Source organism: Microplitis demolitor, chromosome 8, assembly GCF_026212275.2.
Source record: "Microplitis demolitor isolate Queensland-Clemson2020A chromosome 8, iyMicDemo2.1a, whole genome shotgun sequence".
Taxonomy (NCBI): Eukaryota; Metazoa; Arthropoda; class Insecta; order Hymenoptera; family Braconidae; genus Microplitis; species Microplitis demolitor.
Window position 1 is genome coordinate 14135273 of NC_068552.1, and position 16080 is coordinate 14151352.

Here is a 16080-nt window from a genome sequence, read left to right on the forward strand (position 1 = left end):
TTTATTTAAAATATTTAATATAATAATTTATTTAAATTTATAAGATCTTTTAAGTTATAAGTTATAACTTAACTATCAGTGTTCCATTTTTAGTAATACCACAATATCGTTCGGGTTTAGCGGCATTTAATTCAAAAAATATTTATTATTAATACTTATATAACAAATAATGAAGATAAAACAATAGACCTCATTTTAATTGACAAATACTGATTATTAGTTTGCTATTGGAATAACTAATTCAGTCGTTACATTTTTTTATGCGCGAACGTAAGGCACCCGCATTATAATTCACTACCTCCATGGCTCGGACTCGTCAAACATTCGCATTATGTTATCTCGTAACATTTTTTCTTGCTCTAAAAATAATAATCACACAATTCAATTTATTAAAAAAAAAAAAACGCTTTTAATATTTATTGCGATTTATTATCATAAAAGCCTTCTACGTTTAGTGATTTATTTAAAAAACATTAATATAAATTAAAGTACATATCCAATATGAAATTACTTGCCGACTAATTATCTCAAAGTACTTACTTTTAACGCTAATTGCTTTATAGTTATTTATATTTACAATTTATTTTTCATATAAATGTCAATACTGACTTTATGATTTAAGTTATTTTAATTAAAACATTATTACGCACTTTAATTAATAATAATTTTTTTTTATTAAATTAATATTCGTAAGAGGTTCTAAGAATATGAAGCATCTAGTATATACCCAAGTAACACAGAGACAACTTTTAAATGCTTTTTAAAAGGACACAACAAATTTTATTTTGTCATTATTTCAATTTCTTTTTTGTGATTTGAGTCAAAATCTAAGCGGATATTTTTTCGGTGGCATAAATTTCTAATTTTGTTGTCAACATTTTGGTGCTCTATCGATAAGTCAAAAAACAGGATCGAAACTACTGTCTAATAGATGTTACAAAGCCAAGTGTGTTACTTGGGTATCTTTTTATAAATATTATATTTTCTAAGCAACTACACTGTCCATTTTACAGTTTGAAATAAATTAGGATTCATATATTTTTGAAAGAATATATTTCACTGAATCGATTTTCCCAGTGAAAGAATATCCTTTCATCTCATGGACTCGAACTTACTTTTTTAACTATGAAAATATACATAAAATTTCATAAGGATTTACTTTCATAAAAATTTAATTATTATGAATATTAATTATAATAAATAAATTATAAAATCTAACATACTTCTCATAATGTCAATAGGGTAGAAGTACCATTTGTATCTATTTTTGGATATTTCATACTTTATTTTAATTAGTGAAATAGTATAAAATAAAATTTCCATTGTGATAAAAGTATCTACATAAATTTGAAAAATTAATTATGTCATTACATCTTTTACAAATTAATATATTTAAATTTTTAATATGTTCGAGACTGGCCGTAAAGTAGCCAAAAATGGTACCTCTATCCCAATTGTTTTTTTTTTTTAATTTTCCTAATTTCGATTAGATTCGTAATTTGACGTAATTGAATAAATAAAATTTGATATTTACCTGGTGTAAGATTAGCTATCACACATTGTTTTCGTAAAAATTCTAAACAAAGATTCCTTGACAACCCAAAAGCGTGCATATTACATGTAAAAGTACTAAAAGTTGATAAAAAAAATTTTATTTAATTTTTATTAATAATAGTTATTAAAAAAAATTTTTTTGTGATCATAATAAGTACCCTAATTGACCAAAGACAATGTTAGCCTGATACTTTCGATCCTCTGCAGCAATTGTCTCTCGATCTAGTGATTTCGATCTTGATGGAACAGGTCTCGCAGCTCTTTCGCATTGTACGGCGTCAAAAAATGCAGCAGTCCAGAACCTCATGGATCTCCAGATAGGCTGAACTCGTAAATGAGTATACAAATATTCTCTATATGGTTCTAAGCCTGGAACTTCGACTAAAAAAGATTTAATTAATTTCCCACTCTATACTTTTTCTCATTACCGTTATACATTTAATTATTTATTATAAAGTACCTTCATGGTAAAATGTAAAGCACATATTCATAAGGCTTTTAGCTGGAGCAAAATCATCAGCTTCATGGCACTCAAATAATGCAACCGCAAAGTGTTGCGCTAATGAATAAAATGAAGATTCAGAAACACAAGCACGAGCTCTTCTGGCATTAACAACTCTTGCGAACCATATTCTTCCCGACTCCGTCTATAATTAACAATATATGTTAATTTAAACAAGTAATTAAATATACACAATAATAAATATTTATAAAAATACATACAAGAACCATTTGACCAAAGCTGGATTTTTGTTCTTGATCAATATTATTTGGAGCATCAAAAAGAAGCGGCACAAATAATTTCATAAAATCAGCAGCAGCTTCTTCAGATTGACTATCTGCAGACAAACTCGATGCCCATGATTGTACTGAACCGGAAGACCCTTAAATTATTTTTATAACGTAACTTAAACACATCAGTATTAAGTTCTAATTGCTACAAATTGCTAAAAAACAATGAGTGTGAATGTAGCAAACATGAGACATTTTATAAATTTTGAATAAATTAAATTTTAAAAAATGCGCGTACTGATTTGTCATTTATCTAAATACGTATTTTATAATTTTTATTCCACTCAAATTTTATTTATATATTTATTATAAAATTTAAAAAGTTCCATTTGTCAGTTACATTCTCACTCATAAAAAATAAAATGATACTAAGTTAGCCGATGTCTTATAATTTTTAGATTTTTTTTAAAACGATAATTTACGAAAAAAAAAATATTTAAAAAAATTGCACCTATAGTTTTTTAAATTTTCTACATGTGCATATTTTTAATTTTTTTTTTTTGCAATTGATTTGTTGAAAAAAATATCCTAAAATAGTTAATCGTCTGTTAGTTTCAGAGTTATAAAATAAAAAATAAATTTACCTGATCTTTCCCACATTCTACGACCATCCATATTAGAGTCCAAACTCGTACTAGGTCCGTAACCGTCTTGATCACTAGCTGAACCACTGCTACAAGGTACATCTGTAAAAATAAAAATTATAATTTATAATACAGATTATTAAATATTTATTTTTTATTGTCACGGCTACAAAGCACATATATTTAATCTACTAAAAAAAAAATATAAGTATATGTATATATGTATGTCAGTACATAAATACTACGTAGGGATTTGTATGAGTTGTTTAATCCAGTATGTTCACCGTGTACTGTACTCCATTAAATACTGTAAAGGAATATTAATAATACAATTTCAAGTTTAAACTTTAAAAAAAATAAAAAAATTAAAATAGCAATTTATCAATTCTTATAGTTCAATTATGTTTTTACCTAAAGCAATTAATAACAATAATAATCATTATTGACGTATGTATTATCAGTACATCGTTAAAAATTTTAACAGTAACACTTGTTTGATAATAAACTACATTTCCTATTGACATTGCCACAGATCAGGGTCACATAAAAAAAAATAATAAATGTCATGAGCACGATTATGAAAATAAATAAATTAAAAAAAGTAAATACACAAATTTTTAATACGTGGGAATGAAAATAAAACAACTAGGGGATCACAATTAGACATGTACCTGTAATTAACATAAAGCTCAGTAACAATTATTTATTTATTAAATTACCTAAACGGAATACAACCGTTTCATAGCGGTCTGGAGCTCTTGCTTCATAAAAAAAATATAAAAAAATTAACATTGATTGTGATATTTATATTTAATCTTATTTATAAACATAAAATAAATTTATGAGTGTGAATATACCTGACAAGTGGGCATTTTTAAAATTTTGAAATAAATAAATAAAATGTAAGTAGAATAATAGTTTTAAAAATGCGTATTTAGATCAATGAAAAATTAGTGCACGCATTTTTTTTTAAATTTCATTATTTTTTTTATTTATTTGTTTATTCAAAATTTATAAATTGTCTTATGTCTGCTACATTCACACACTCATATAAATTTTATAGATAAAATTTTACCTGTTTTGTAATCAAGTTTATCGTAAGGATCAGGTCCAGTAGCCCGGATATCTTTTTCTTGAAGAGGTTCAATACTTTCAATACTATCTCTGTCCGGACTGATTTCCTGCTCGGCTTGCACTGGATTTTTATTCTCCACAGATGCTCTCGAAGACGCAATCTCCTCATACGTCATTCCCGGAGGATATTTCCTGCGTGACCGCGTACAAGCTTCACGTTCAAGTTTGTGTCGGGTCATTGCTTCATAATCTTCATAAGAAAAACCTCCACCTGGTCTATTAGTAAATAATCATTAGGAAAAATCATAAGTCAATTTATATATAATTGTTTACATAAATACATAATTCTGTTGTACAAATGGTTTTAAATAGAAACATATGAACATATAAATGTATAAATTTCTAAATAAAATATTACCGAGGAAACCGCAACTTCCGTCGTGCTGTTCCCTCATTTCGGCTCACGTCCTGATCATTCAAATGCGGCGACGGCGGTGAGGACGGAGTTGTCGTTACTTCGCTGTCTTCAAAGCTACTACTTAATGCTGATCCTATTCTACTTCCTAATCCCTGGAGATATTCTCCACCACCTCCTAATGCTGTTCTCATGGTCCTCAATGCACCTCTCGTGCGTCCCATCAATGTCGCTCCATTGCTCGATGGTAAAGTCGTTGTTACATCTACCATCTTCTGTATTTTCTTATAAATTTTATCTTTCAAAAAAATTTTAAGAACAAATAAATAAATGAATTTCGCATATCATTTTTTTTAAATAAAAATTTAAACAACTATTTTTTGTTAATAATTCAACGGAGTAATTATAGATTTTGTTTAAATCAGAATTCACTCGGAGTTCCGAAGTTTTAAAAAAATTCATTTCGCATACGGAGTAAATCCAGAGTTTGTTTTTTAGCAGAGAGATTTCGGAGTGAAACAGATTTTATTTAAATCCGTATTCACTTCGATTCAGAGTTTCAATATTAAAATAATCTCCTTTCAGGATTTAATTTTACTCTGAACCAGAGTTTCATATTTGAAATAAACTCCTCTTCGGAGTAAATTTTACTCTGAAGGAATTAAATAAATACACAGCAATCTGATCCGAATTCACTCCGGATTTAATTCATAAATTTTTTACAGCGTATTAAGTGCATGAAGTTGAAATAAATTAATAATTTATTATATTAAAATGTAAATGATGATTAAATAATAAAAATAAAAATAAAACCAAACAGTAATAACAAAACAAGAGACTTGGTTAAATTAATTGCGACCTTGGTCTCAAAGTGATATCAAGTATGAAGTATCTACATATAGCATAACAACCGGGGGCTCGTTTCCATTTGTTCAGCTATTGTAATTTTAGATAAGCAATGTTGAATTCACATCCACTTATACAAATACGCGTATTTTTAGCTCACATGTAATTGTTTATAGTTACGGATGTAGTTGAATAATTGACAAATTGATAATTGATTCATTTATTATCTCAATAATTTGAATTGTTTTGTAACAAAATAATTGCTGTTTATTATTAAATTAATTTTTTTAATTTTTTTGAACATATTCAAATTATAAATTTTGTGGAAACAAATAAATTTATACTATTTGTAATTTTATAGCTGCAATGATTTGGAATTTCAATTACAATGCATGCTCTAAATTAAAAAACATGTGAATATTAAATAACGGATGTTGATATTAAAAAAAAAGTGCATAACATAGTTCCATAATCTACGATTTTAAAAGAGGCAATTTGAATATTATTAAAATCCGGCGGAAGTATTAACTGGTTGTTTACTTAATTATTGACGAATAGAATAAATCTGCACTGCGGCTAAATAAATATACATACAATTCAAACATATGGATTTGAAAATTAATTCAGCGGGAATGTTTACGTTTTAATTTTATTTTTAAGCTCCGATATTAAATTTAACATTAAAAAAAGAACCATAAATATATAAATAGAAGTATTGATAAAAATTATTAAATTATAAGTGAATAAATTCAAAATAGTGCATATGTTTTATTTAAAACGATACCTACATATTTAAAATTACCAAATTTCGCTTCACTTGATAAATAAAAATTTTAGGGTGTTAGTATAAAAAAAAAAGTTTTATACACATTAATTATTAACAGTCTTACAGATTAGCACTTTCCTACATAATAGTCTTTAAAACAGTAAACCGCGTGTGTTCTATTCACTGTTTTTTATTCTCATCATGTACCCCCGCGTAATGATGAACGTGGGCATGTGATCGGCATAAGGTGGTTGCGCAGCCGCAAATAATAATCAATACTCTTCAGAATACCCGCATTCATGCCTCAAATACACCCACGTGGAAAAATTATATTACGCAAATTATACCATAGTAATTTGCTTGTCATTCTTCAGTTTCATTTCTTATAATTATGTTCTCAAAAATAATTAAACAAACATTCATATAAATGCTAAAGTAACTGTCAGTTAAAATTGACAGTTTATCAATAAACAATTAAATTGAATAATTAATTAACTTATCATCAGTATAAAAAAAATAATAATAAAACGATAATTTTTAAACAAAAAAGTTTTAATTTAAAAAACACATTACAAATTTTTGTTTAAGGCTTTAAAGGTAGTAATCTTAATTGAATAAAAATCAAATTTATTTACCTATTTAATAATCTTATCATTGTTTTTTTTTTTTTTTGCTAACATACATTACGTATTTTTTATAACTTACTTTACATACGAGCCATTTACAAAAAGGGGCTACTTTATAAATTACTATCATCATGATTCATCATCATGACGTTGTATTTAAATATTTATAAGAATTATCTAATTTGTGAATAAAGACGAATGATAAAAGAAATAGTGATTGAAATAATTTTTTTTTCTTGTTATTTTTATATTTTTAGTGGTGGGAAAGTGACGACATCATTTCCACGCTTGTTTCTGTGCTTTTTGTGATGCCAATTTTTTAGTTATGTAAGATGCAACTAAAAGTCCCGCGAGGACTAAGATAATGAGATAGTAATCAAAGTCTTCTTTCAAAACGTCAAATGTTTTTGATGGTGCCACACGTGTATAAAACAAATCTACAATTAAAAATAATAATTTATTATTAATTAATATCATTTTAAGGAGGGTTTGTAGTAAGAGTATGCGAATCGTATTCGAATCGAATAGTGACATTCGATTTGAAATTCGAACCATTTAAATATTTGCACACCCCTAGTCTGTAGTAATTTTTGTCCAAACTTTCCTCTCAAATAAAATTTCTAAACGCGAAATTGAGAACGAGACTCGAGGCACTACTCTATAATCTAGCAATCTACGTTTTTATTTTTCAAAAATGTTCATTTGTTTAACCCAAGTAGCAGAGACAACTTTAAGATGTCATGAAGATGCTGCGTAAAAGGGCAAGACATTTTTTTTGTTTCAAAGCCTTTTTTTAAATAAATAAGACATACAGATGTTGGTCCTAAGAGTCATAGAAAATTCGTCTTGTTTTTTTCGTCTTAAAAAAGTCATTTCTATTTTCTTTTTTGTTGTCATTCGTGTCAAGTCTTTTAAGCAGATATTTTTCGGTGACATGAATTTCTGATTTGTTTACCAACAGTTTGGTGCCTTATTGAGAAGTCAAAAAAACATCTTCAAAACTGATATCTTATAGATGTCATAAAACCAAGTGTGCTACTTGGAAAGAGAAAAACATGGACAGTTTCCATTTACTGCACAAGTACAACAAGGATAGTATCGTTCGTCAACTAGAGTATGATAGAGAAAAAAGAGTCGACCCTTCATAAATAAATTATAATAGTAAATACTAACCAATACCGTGAGCAAACACTAGACAAGTACTTTCAAGGCCACTGGGGCTCGTATAAATTCCTGATACCCTGAATACACTTTGGTTATAATTAATAATGGCATCCATTTGGATGGGTATCTCTGGCATATAAGGTATTACACCTTCTTCCCTTAATTCGGGATTAATAGGCCGTCTTGGATCAACCAACATCCACGGTAACTCCAAAATTCCACCATTCGCAAGAGATACTTTAATAAAATAAATAAATTTAATTAGTACTTTAAATAATTAATCAAATAAATAAATTATTAATTTTATAAAAATATACCTAATATATGTTTACTAGTAATTCCTTTCTCAGTAATTGTTTCCTGCATTGATTCAATAGTTGCAGGGAATATAAATGCTTGTCTTTCGACTAAAGGTAATCGCGTTGTAGTCAACGAAGAAAACACTGTGGTATTGCTTTGAACTTTACCTTCATAAAGTTCCAATGTTGCGATTTCAGTTCTACGACTCTTATCATTATAATAACTATAAATTAACCAGTTTTCAGAATGTACAATGTGAAATGGTCCACGTACTCTTTTATGTACAATTGAAAATATCATTGCACCCGATACAACATCCAGTAGATATAAATTAAGTGTATCTAAAAAAAATTAAAATTAATACTTTTAATAAAACATATTTATTGCCTGAAGAATTTAACTTATTGATAATTATGAATAATATACAAAATTCTTTTTGTCTCAAGAATTTTGTTGATATGATCATACAAATATTTTCGATTCATTCAAATTAAATAATTCGTTGATCAGAATATGAACTAGTAAAAATAAGTATCAACTTTTTTGTCAATAAATTTTTGTTACGTAAAATATAAAATTAATTAAGAAAATAAACGAAAAATAATTCTTGAGCCAAAAATATCTATTTGAAATAATAATATTTATTTCTATGAGTGTAAATAGCGATAATAGTTTATAAACTTACTTTTGTGTGTATTACCAACACCTTGAGTTAAAATAGCAACTAAATTTGGATTAATATACTTGTACAGTACTGATCGATCTCCTAAAACACGACCTTGGGAATGCACGTGCCCAAGAGAATTTTTTGACACAATATGAGTTATTTTTTGATTTTTCGGTGACAGTATTAATTCCCATACCTTGTGAGCAATTAATTCCTGCAAATTTAATAATCAAAAATTATAAATGGAAATCTAAATATTAATTATTATTTTATAATTACAAACCTTTGAAGTACTGTATGCAAGAGAGTATCCTGACAATACACCAGTCTCTTGATCACCCGTAAATAAGTAAGTATTTTTACTGACAGAAGCTGCCACAGCTGTTGCATTCTCTGGATAAACGTGAACTTTATCACGAGTATCGAGAAGTAATATCGGACGAAGAAAATCGTCAGTTGTTATTTGCAATAACATTGACTGTTTTAATTTATATCCTAATTTTACTAAGCCATCAAGTGGATGACCAGTTATTGGATTAAATGTATAAATTACACCTTCTCCCGATTTCTGAATAATTATAAATAAATATTATAATTTCTTAATTCTTTATTAAATAATATATTTAAAGCAAATAATTTACCTTATCTAAAGCTAACAATGCACATTGTGGAGGGTGTGGGAAATGCCGGCTGCCTCGCTGGACATGTAGGAGCATAGTATTTGAATCACTTTTAAGACTAGCAATATTATTGACTCGTGATTGCCATATTATTTCACCTTTCTTTGATTCAATTCCAAACAACTGTTTTAAAATTTAAATAAATAAATTATTTATCTAATATTGCTATTAATAATTAGGGCATGTTCAGAAATTTCGCTCCCCTAGCTAATCCGAATTACAGTAAATGACCGCCATGTACGGTAAATTATCGTGCCTTTACCGTAAAATACTGCAATTTACTGCAGGTGTGCCACATTTTACGGTAATTTGCAGCAAATTATGGCAGAATACGGCAAATTACGGTAATACGGCAGTATAATACAGCAAAAATGTCGTAATTTTACCGTGCTTTACGGTATAATACCGTATTTTGATACCGTACAGTAATTCTGAATACCGTAAATTACGCTATTTTTTTGGTATCTACCGTACTTTGGATCCGCTAGGGTCTGGAAGAAAAAGATGCCACTTCTACGCTCACAAATACTACCTGGTTAAACCAGAGGAAAAATTTGACTCCCATTATGCGTTCATAAACTCTGCAGAGAAGGTAAATCTAGTCCCTGATTTAAAGAAATCATTTGGAATAATTCAAAATAATTTGAAATGATTTAAAACAATTTGAATCTACTAACATATAGATATACACTTAACATGGAGCAAATAATTTTTCTTAATCAGGGGTATCAGATATTGTTTCGTTTTTCTAGTTTTAATTAAACCACATAGCTCTCCATTTATTAACTAACTGGTTAGGCATTCATCAACCTCCAGAGTGTTTTTCTGTACGCGCCCTTAGCTTTATCATTTACAAATTGTTTAATAATTAATAATAAATGTTTCATACCTTTCCGGCGGATGTTACAACAACAATCATTTTATGCAATCCAAATTTATCTCTGACAAGATCAGCTCGTTGATTTGACTGCGGTAAATTGATGTCAAAAGTTGTTTGGAATAATGATCTTACTTGATTCATTTGAGCTGTCAATCTTCGTAAAAACATTCCAATAATATCCCCTGATAATAATCATATAAACAATTGTAAACAATTAATAGTAAAAAAAAAAAAAAATTTATAAAATATAAACAATTTTCACAAAAAATTTATCGTTGCACTAAAATTACTAATAAATTTTTTTATTTATCTAAATAAATAAAACAAATTTAAATAAAAGTATTTATAGTATAAAAAATATCACTCGTAAATAATTCTCCAATAAAATCTTGCTGTAAATTCATGCAAATAAATTAAATTGGTAAATAAAATGAAGATAAATTAACAACAAGCAATTATGTCTATAATAATTTTAATTTTTATAGCCGGGTATTAATAAAATTTCTTTTTTAGATGAATAATTAAACTACTAAAATAAATAAAGTAACTATTTATTTAGTAATCACGGTCTGCACTCATTTACTTAAACTTTCATGCTTAAATTACTTGAACTATAATACTGCTAAGCTCATGCTATTATTTATATTTTAAATCGAAATAATTATTAATTAAAACCAGCCTATCCTGCAATAAACTACTTACATGAACCGTCTATATCGATACCTGCCAGCAGCCAATCACAAAATAATTTTTATTAGTATCATATCAAATAAATTTTTTACGTCACGAATGAAAATTTAATAATTTATAATAGTAATAATAATAACTATAAAACGTCCTTTACTTTAAAATGTATTTCTAATAATTATTTGTTTCATTGATATTTTTAAGTTACGATACGCTACAAGTTTGAAAAATAATAAATAATAAATAATAAATAAATAAATGAATTGAATCATGCCAATTGCTTGTTAGATTATAAATTGCGACCTATTTTTTTCTGAGTACTGTTATAAAATTAATAGTAATTTATTTTTTACTTAGTAAATAAATAGTAAAAAAACAATAACTTACTGTCTTTTTGATCGAACTCAGTTTCAAGCGTCTGGTCACGATCAGACATTGGTAATTCGACTATTTCAACAGTAATTATACTAGCTAGAGCTTCTTCACGTGACCATATTAATTTATTATGTTGCAATAATGCAACACTGTGATCTTCCGATGACAATAAATGCCTACACATTATTCCTTTGCTTAATTTCGGGCAAACGGACGCTTTTATAGTTGGTGAGAATAGAGATCCATGGGATGTAGATACAGTAAACTCGGGTAAAGGTTCTGATGTCAATAAATTGATAGCTTTTATTTCTGTTACCTAAAAAATTTAATTAATAATGAATGTTAATTAACTTTTAATTTTATTTACAAACTAATATCAATGTGATTTTCTTTTAAAAAATTTAATATAAAGGATGTTTGTAATAATTGTTAATCCAAGATGATCCTGAGAGCTGATTTTATACACAAAAAAAAAAAATTATCTTAAGCCAATAAAATATTTTTTAGAAGGAAACGTTTTCGGGAATCATGCCAAGATTTTCTTAGTCAAAGATTTCTACTTTATCCAAGAAAATTAATTTTTTCAATATAAATTTCTTGAGTCGAGAATATTTACTTTCACTCGAGAATTTTTTTTCCTGTGTAAAAATAAAAAATAAAATTCTTACCCCATTTTTATACGTTGTCTCGAGTAAAACTTTTTCACTGTCAATAGTTGTAACGTAAAGATTTGCATTAGCATCAATATCTCTCGAAATAGTATTTGCCACATTGCCTGGTATTAATATACGTTGTCTATTATCACCTTTAGCAATTATTGTCAACACTGACTCGTCACCAGGTATCGATTCAATATGAAACGGACCTTTTGCACCAGCACCAAATATATTATTTATTGTTATAGTTTGTGGTTGTGAATTATTATCAAATAAGTGGACTAGAAATAGTATGGCTAGTGAATCATCAAAGGAATTGCCTTTGAGACAAGCTAAATAAGGTGCTACTAAAACACATCTGTAATTGAATTAATTTATTAATAATAATTAGTTAACTTATGGATTAATTATTAGTTATTTAAAATCTTACTCAGTCTCAGGCGTTATAAATGGAGCCGAAACTTTTCGTGTGTCTAATTTTTCACCAGTCTTGCTGTCATACGAAGTAACTTCGATACCACTGCTATAAATTGGTAAAATGTGATGCAATGTGCCATCTTTCAAGTGCCATTTGACATCTTCTAATCTATATTGAACAAAAAAATATATGTATCCCATTTATTAGAAATTAAAATAAGATTAATAATTGGTTATAAATACACATGGATACATTTATTAATTAAAGTGAAACAATATTTTTCTGTGAAACAGTTTCATTAACAAACACAACAATAATATTGTGAAAAATATTTAATAGTGCTCATTATATATCTGTAAAAGTAAAACCTTTCAATAGAGTACAATCCAAATGTAGAAAATGATATGAATGGAGTATCTAGTCTGTAAAAATTAATATTAATTCTAATAAAACGAAAATAAAATCTACTGGGATTATAAAATATTTATATTTGTTCAATTTCTAAAGATATTTAAAACAAAAAAATATTTAATTTATTAAATATAATATTCTATAAATATATAATCGAGTAAATAATTTTTTAGTACATCTACATCTCTACCATAAATATGTCTACTCAAATACAACACCACTATTATAATAAAACTAAGTAGAGTTTATTAAGGGCGTTCTCGGACAATACCCTTCCATTTTTCAGAAATATTCAATGATTTTCAACTGTCATAATCGTAATAAAATTTTAATAATTAATTAAAAAAAAGTTAAATCATTAATTGAAAAAAGGGCAACAGTTACAATATCTTCGACATAGATTTTTTAAAAATTATTCAGTTGGTATTAATTAGGAGTTAAATAAATTTCAGTGAAATCTTTATATCAACATTATAATTTTAAATGTCAAATTTTTTAAGCTAAAATTTATTTACCAAATTTTGTCTGACTCCTAATTGATAACAACTGTAAGTAATTTTTTTTTAAATCTATATCTCGGCGAAATTGCAACTGTGGTCCTGTTTTCAATCGATGCTTCAAGTTTTTTGAAAGTAATTAATAAAATTTTAATACGTTTGACAGTTCAAGGTCATTGAATATTTTTAAAAAATGGGGAGGGGAATATCTGGGTGTCCCTAAAATAGAAATGAAGACGCACTGCTGTTTTTTTTTTGTTATCGTAATTTGTAATAGTTTCTCTAAAGTATGAAGTTTACCTTTCAGGATTTTGTTCAGCTAATGGCCACTCGTTGAGTATATGTCCGGTAGCTAAGTCCCAAACACGTACGATAGCAGGCACTCCGCCGCTAACAGATATTAAATCACCATCAGATATTCCACCCAATGCATGAATTTTACCAGCATACCCGCGTTCTAGAACTCTTCTCCATAATATTTGACCTGTATTCAAATTATTAAAATCAATTCATAAATTTTAATATAAAATAAATAATTTATCTTATGAACAATCTCTGAGGACAAAAAGGCTTAAAAAGATAATATAGGTATTTTGATGACGTATTTCCATGTTCATAAATTTGATTTTTAAATAAATGTGTAAAATTTATTTTATGAAATCAATAAGTAATTAAGTTTAAAAAGACATAGTTTATTAGTGGGGTATTTAATTAAATAATAATAGATATATAAAATATCAATAAAGTAATTGACTTATTTATACCTGATTTTAAATTCAACGCAGCAACAACATTTTCTTCAGTGGCAACAATTAATTTTGCCGCTGCCGAAACAGTATCAAAACTAGAAAATTTGATTTTTCCAACGTAATTTTGTCTCCTGAAATTAAAAAAAAAGTCAATTCAGTAAGCATACGTGTACAAAATTAATTAGCTGCTTGCAATAACCTTAACATGAATTCAAAAAAATAGATATTTATATATATGTAAAAGATGTGATAATAATAATTAAATATTTACCAATCAAATTTTCCAACTTGATCCTCATAAAGACACAATGATAAATTAAATACTCCAAATAAAATTACCAAGTATTGCAATAATAATGTATCATTAATAAAGCGACAAATATTTCCACGAAAATGCGGCATTAACGAAGCCATCACGTATCACGATATAATGTATTATCTATTTTACGCTGTTTTATCATTGATATTATAAATATAATGTTAGTAGTTTTATAAAGTAATAATACAATAAAATAGGTTAGGTTAACGACGAGTAAGTCCAAAGACTACTACACTTTACTGTACTCAGTCAGTCATATTAGTTGTTAATAGTTAATAGTTAGTACAGTAGGGTACAGTCACATACAGTGTCAATACTGATTGTGAGACAGATAGAAATAGTAATTGTCAAACTGCTGTTGTGTGTAAGAGAGTAAGAGATATACGTAACATATGTACTCCATAAATATCTGATATATATTATTAACGCCACTATTGTAAAGTGGTAACTTTATAAACTAAATTAAACAAAATTGTGATTAAAAATATTTATTTAAATTTGAAATAATTTATTACGATTGAAAAATAAATTTACAAATGACAGTGAATGTAGCAGGCATCAGGCAAATTTAAAATGACTAATAAATAGAGTAAACAATTATTAAAATTAAATTTAAAAAAATGCATATTTAAAAAATTTAAAAATTAATGAGTGCATTTCTTATAAATATTATTTTTTAAATTATTTACTCTATTTATTTATAATTTTAAATTTGTCTGATGACTGCTACATTCACACTCATGTGAATGGAGTAGATGAGACAAATTTTAAATTTCAAATAAACGAATTAAACATCTCAAAATATAAAGAGTAAAAAAAATTCATATACTGATTCTTCACTTATATAAATGCGCATTTTTTTTAAATTTATTCGATTTACATTTAAATCACTTATTTTAAAATTTTTAAAATTGACAACTGTCAGCTACATTCACGCTCATTTTTAAAAACTTATTATTACATGACACTGAAGTTAGCCGATGTCTAATAATTTTTTTTAAACTATAAATTATAAAAAGAAATTGCGCTTGTAGATTTTTTAATTTTCTACGTGTATATTTTTATATTTTATAATTGATTTTTTAAAAAACAAATCCGAAAATTGTTAATTGTCTGCTAACTTCAGGATTAATATTATTACAAATATAATTTATATTATGATTTATATTAATACAAGATATATCTATACACATTTTTTTCTTAACAGCAGGCAAAAAAATGATCTTCCTAAAATTATGATAAAAATTTTGGGTATTTGTATATGATTTTTTTAATGAAATTAAAGGTAATTAATTTGCATACGTAATTTTTGAATCTACTAAAAGTATAGAAAAATTTCAAAGCTTATTTCGCACAATTTTTACTTCATAATTTATGTCCAGTCAAAATAAATATGAGTGTGAATGTAGCAAACATAAGAGAATTCAAAACTTTAAAATAAATCAATAAATTAATCAAAATAACTAAATTTAAAAAAATGCGCTCACGGATTTTTTATTTGTCTAAATACGCATTTTTTAATTTTTAATCTAATTACATTTTATTCATTTATTTTACAATTTAAAAAATTGTTATTTGTCATTTACATCCACACTCATAAAATAAATTGCATAAAAATAT

General features: G+C 26.7%; 2 protein-coding genes across 3 annotated transcripts; both read right to left on the minus strand.

Annotated features, from left to right (window-relative positions):
• On the minus strand, positions 1-6431 carry LOC103573240 (uncharacterized protein KIAA0513). 2 transcript variants are annotated; one of them, XM_008552234.3, is made up of 10 exons: positions 6054-6431; positions 4423-4717; positions 4006-4280; positions 3650-3691; positions 2931-3032; positions 2278-2438; positions 2015-2201; positions 1713-1935; positions 1535-1629; positions 1-359 (listed from the first exon to the last, which is right to left on the minus strand). In XM_008552234.3, the coding sequence occupies exons 2-10, from the start codon at positions 4689-4691 to the stop codon at positions 295-297; spliced, it is 1419 nt and encodes a 472-aa protein (XP_008550456.1). In that variant the 5' UTR covers positions 4692-4717; positions 6054-6431; the 3' UTR covers positions 1-294. The 2 variants fall into 2 exon arrangements, with proteins under 2 accessions (XP_008550456.1, XP_008550457.1); XM_008552235.3 differs by lacking the exon at positions 3650-3691 and having other exon boundaries at positions 6054-6430.
• A 175-nt stretch (positions 6432-6606) lies between these two features.
• LOC103573239 (ER membrane protein complex subunit 1) lies at positions 6607-14859 on the minus strand. The gene is made up of 13 exons (XM_008552232.3): positions 14413-14859; positions 14157-14272; positions 13693-13876; positions 12497-12652; positions 12079-12424; positions 11423-11726; positions 10358-10530; positions 9430-9591; positions 9072-9356; positions 8807-9002; positions 8139-8462; positions 7831-8058; positions 6607-7094 (listed from the first exon to the last, which is right to left on the minus strand). The coding sequence occupies exons 1-13, from the start codon at positions 14553-14555 to the stop codon at positions 6934-6936; spliced, it is 2778 nt and encodes a 925-aa protein (XP_008550454.1). The 5' UTR covers positions 14556-14859; the 3' UTR covers positions 6607-6933.
• Between the last annotated feature and the right edge of the window lie 1221 nt (positions 14860-16080).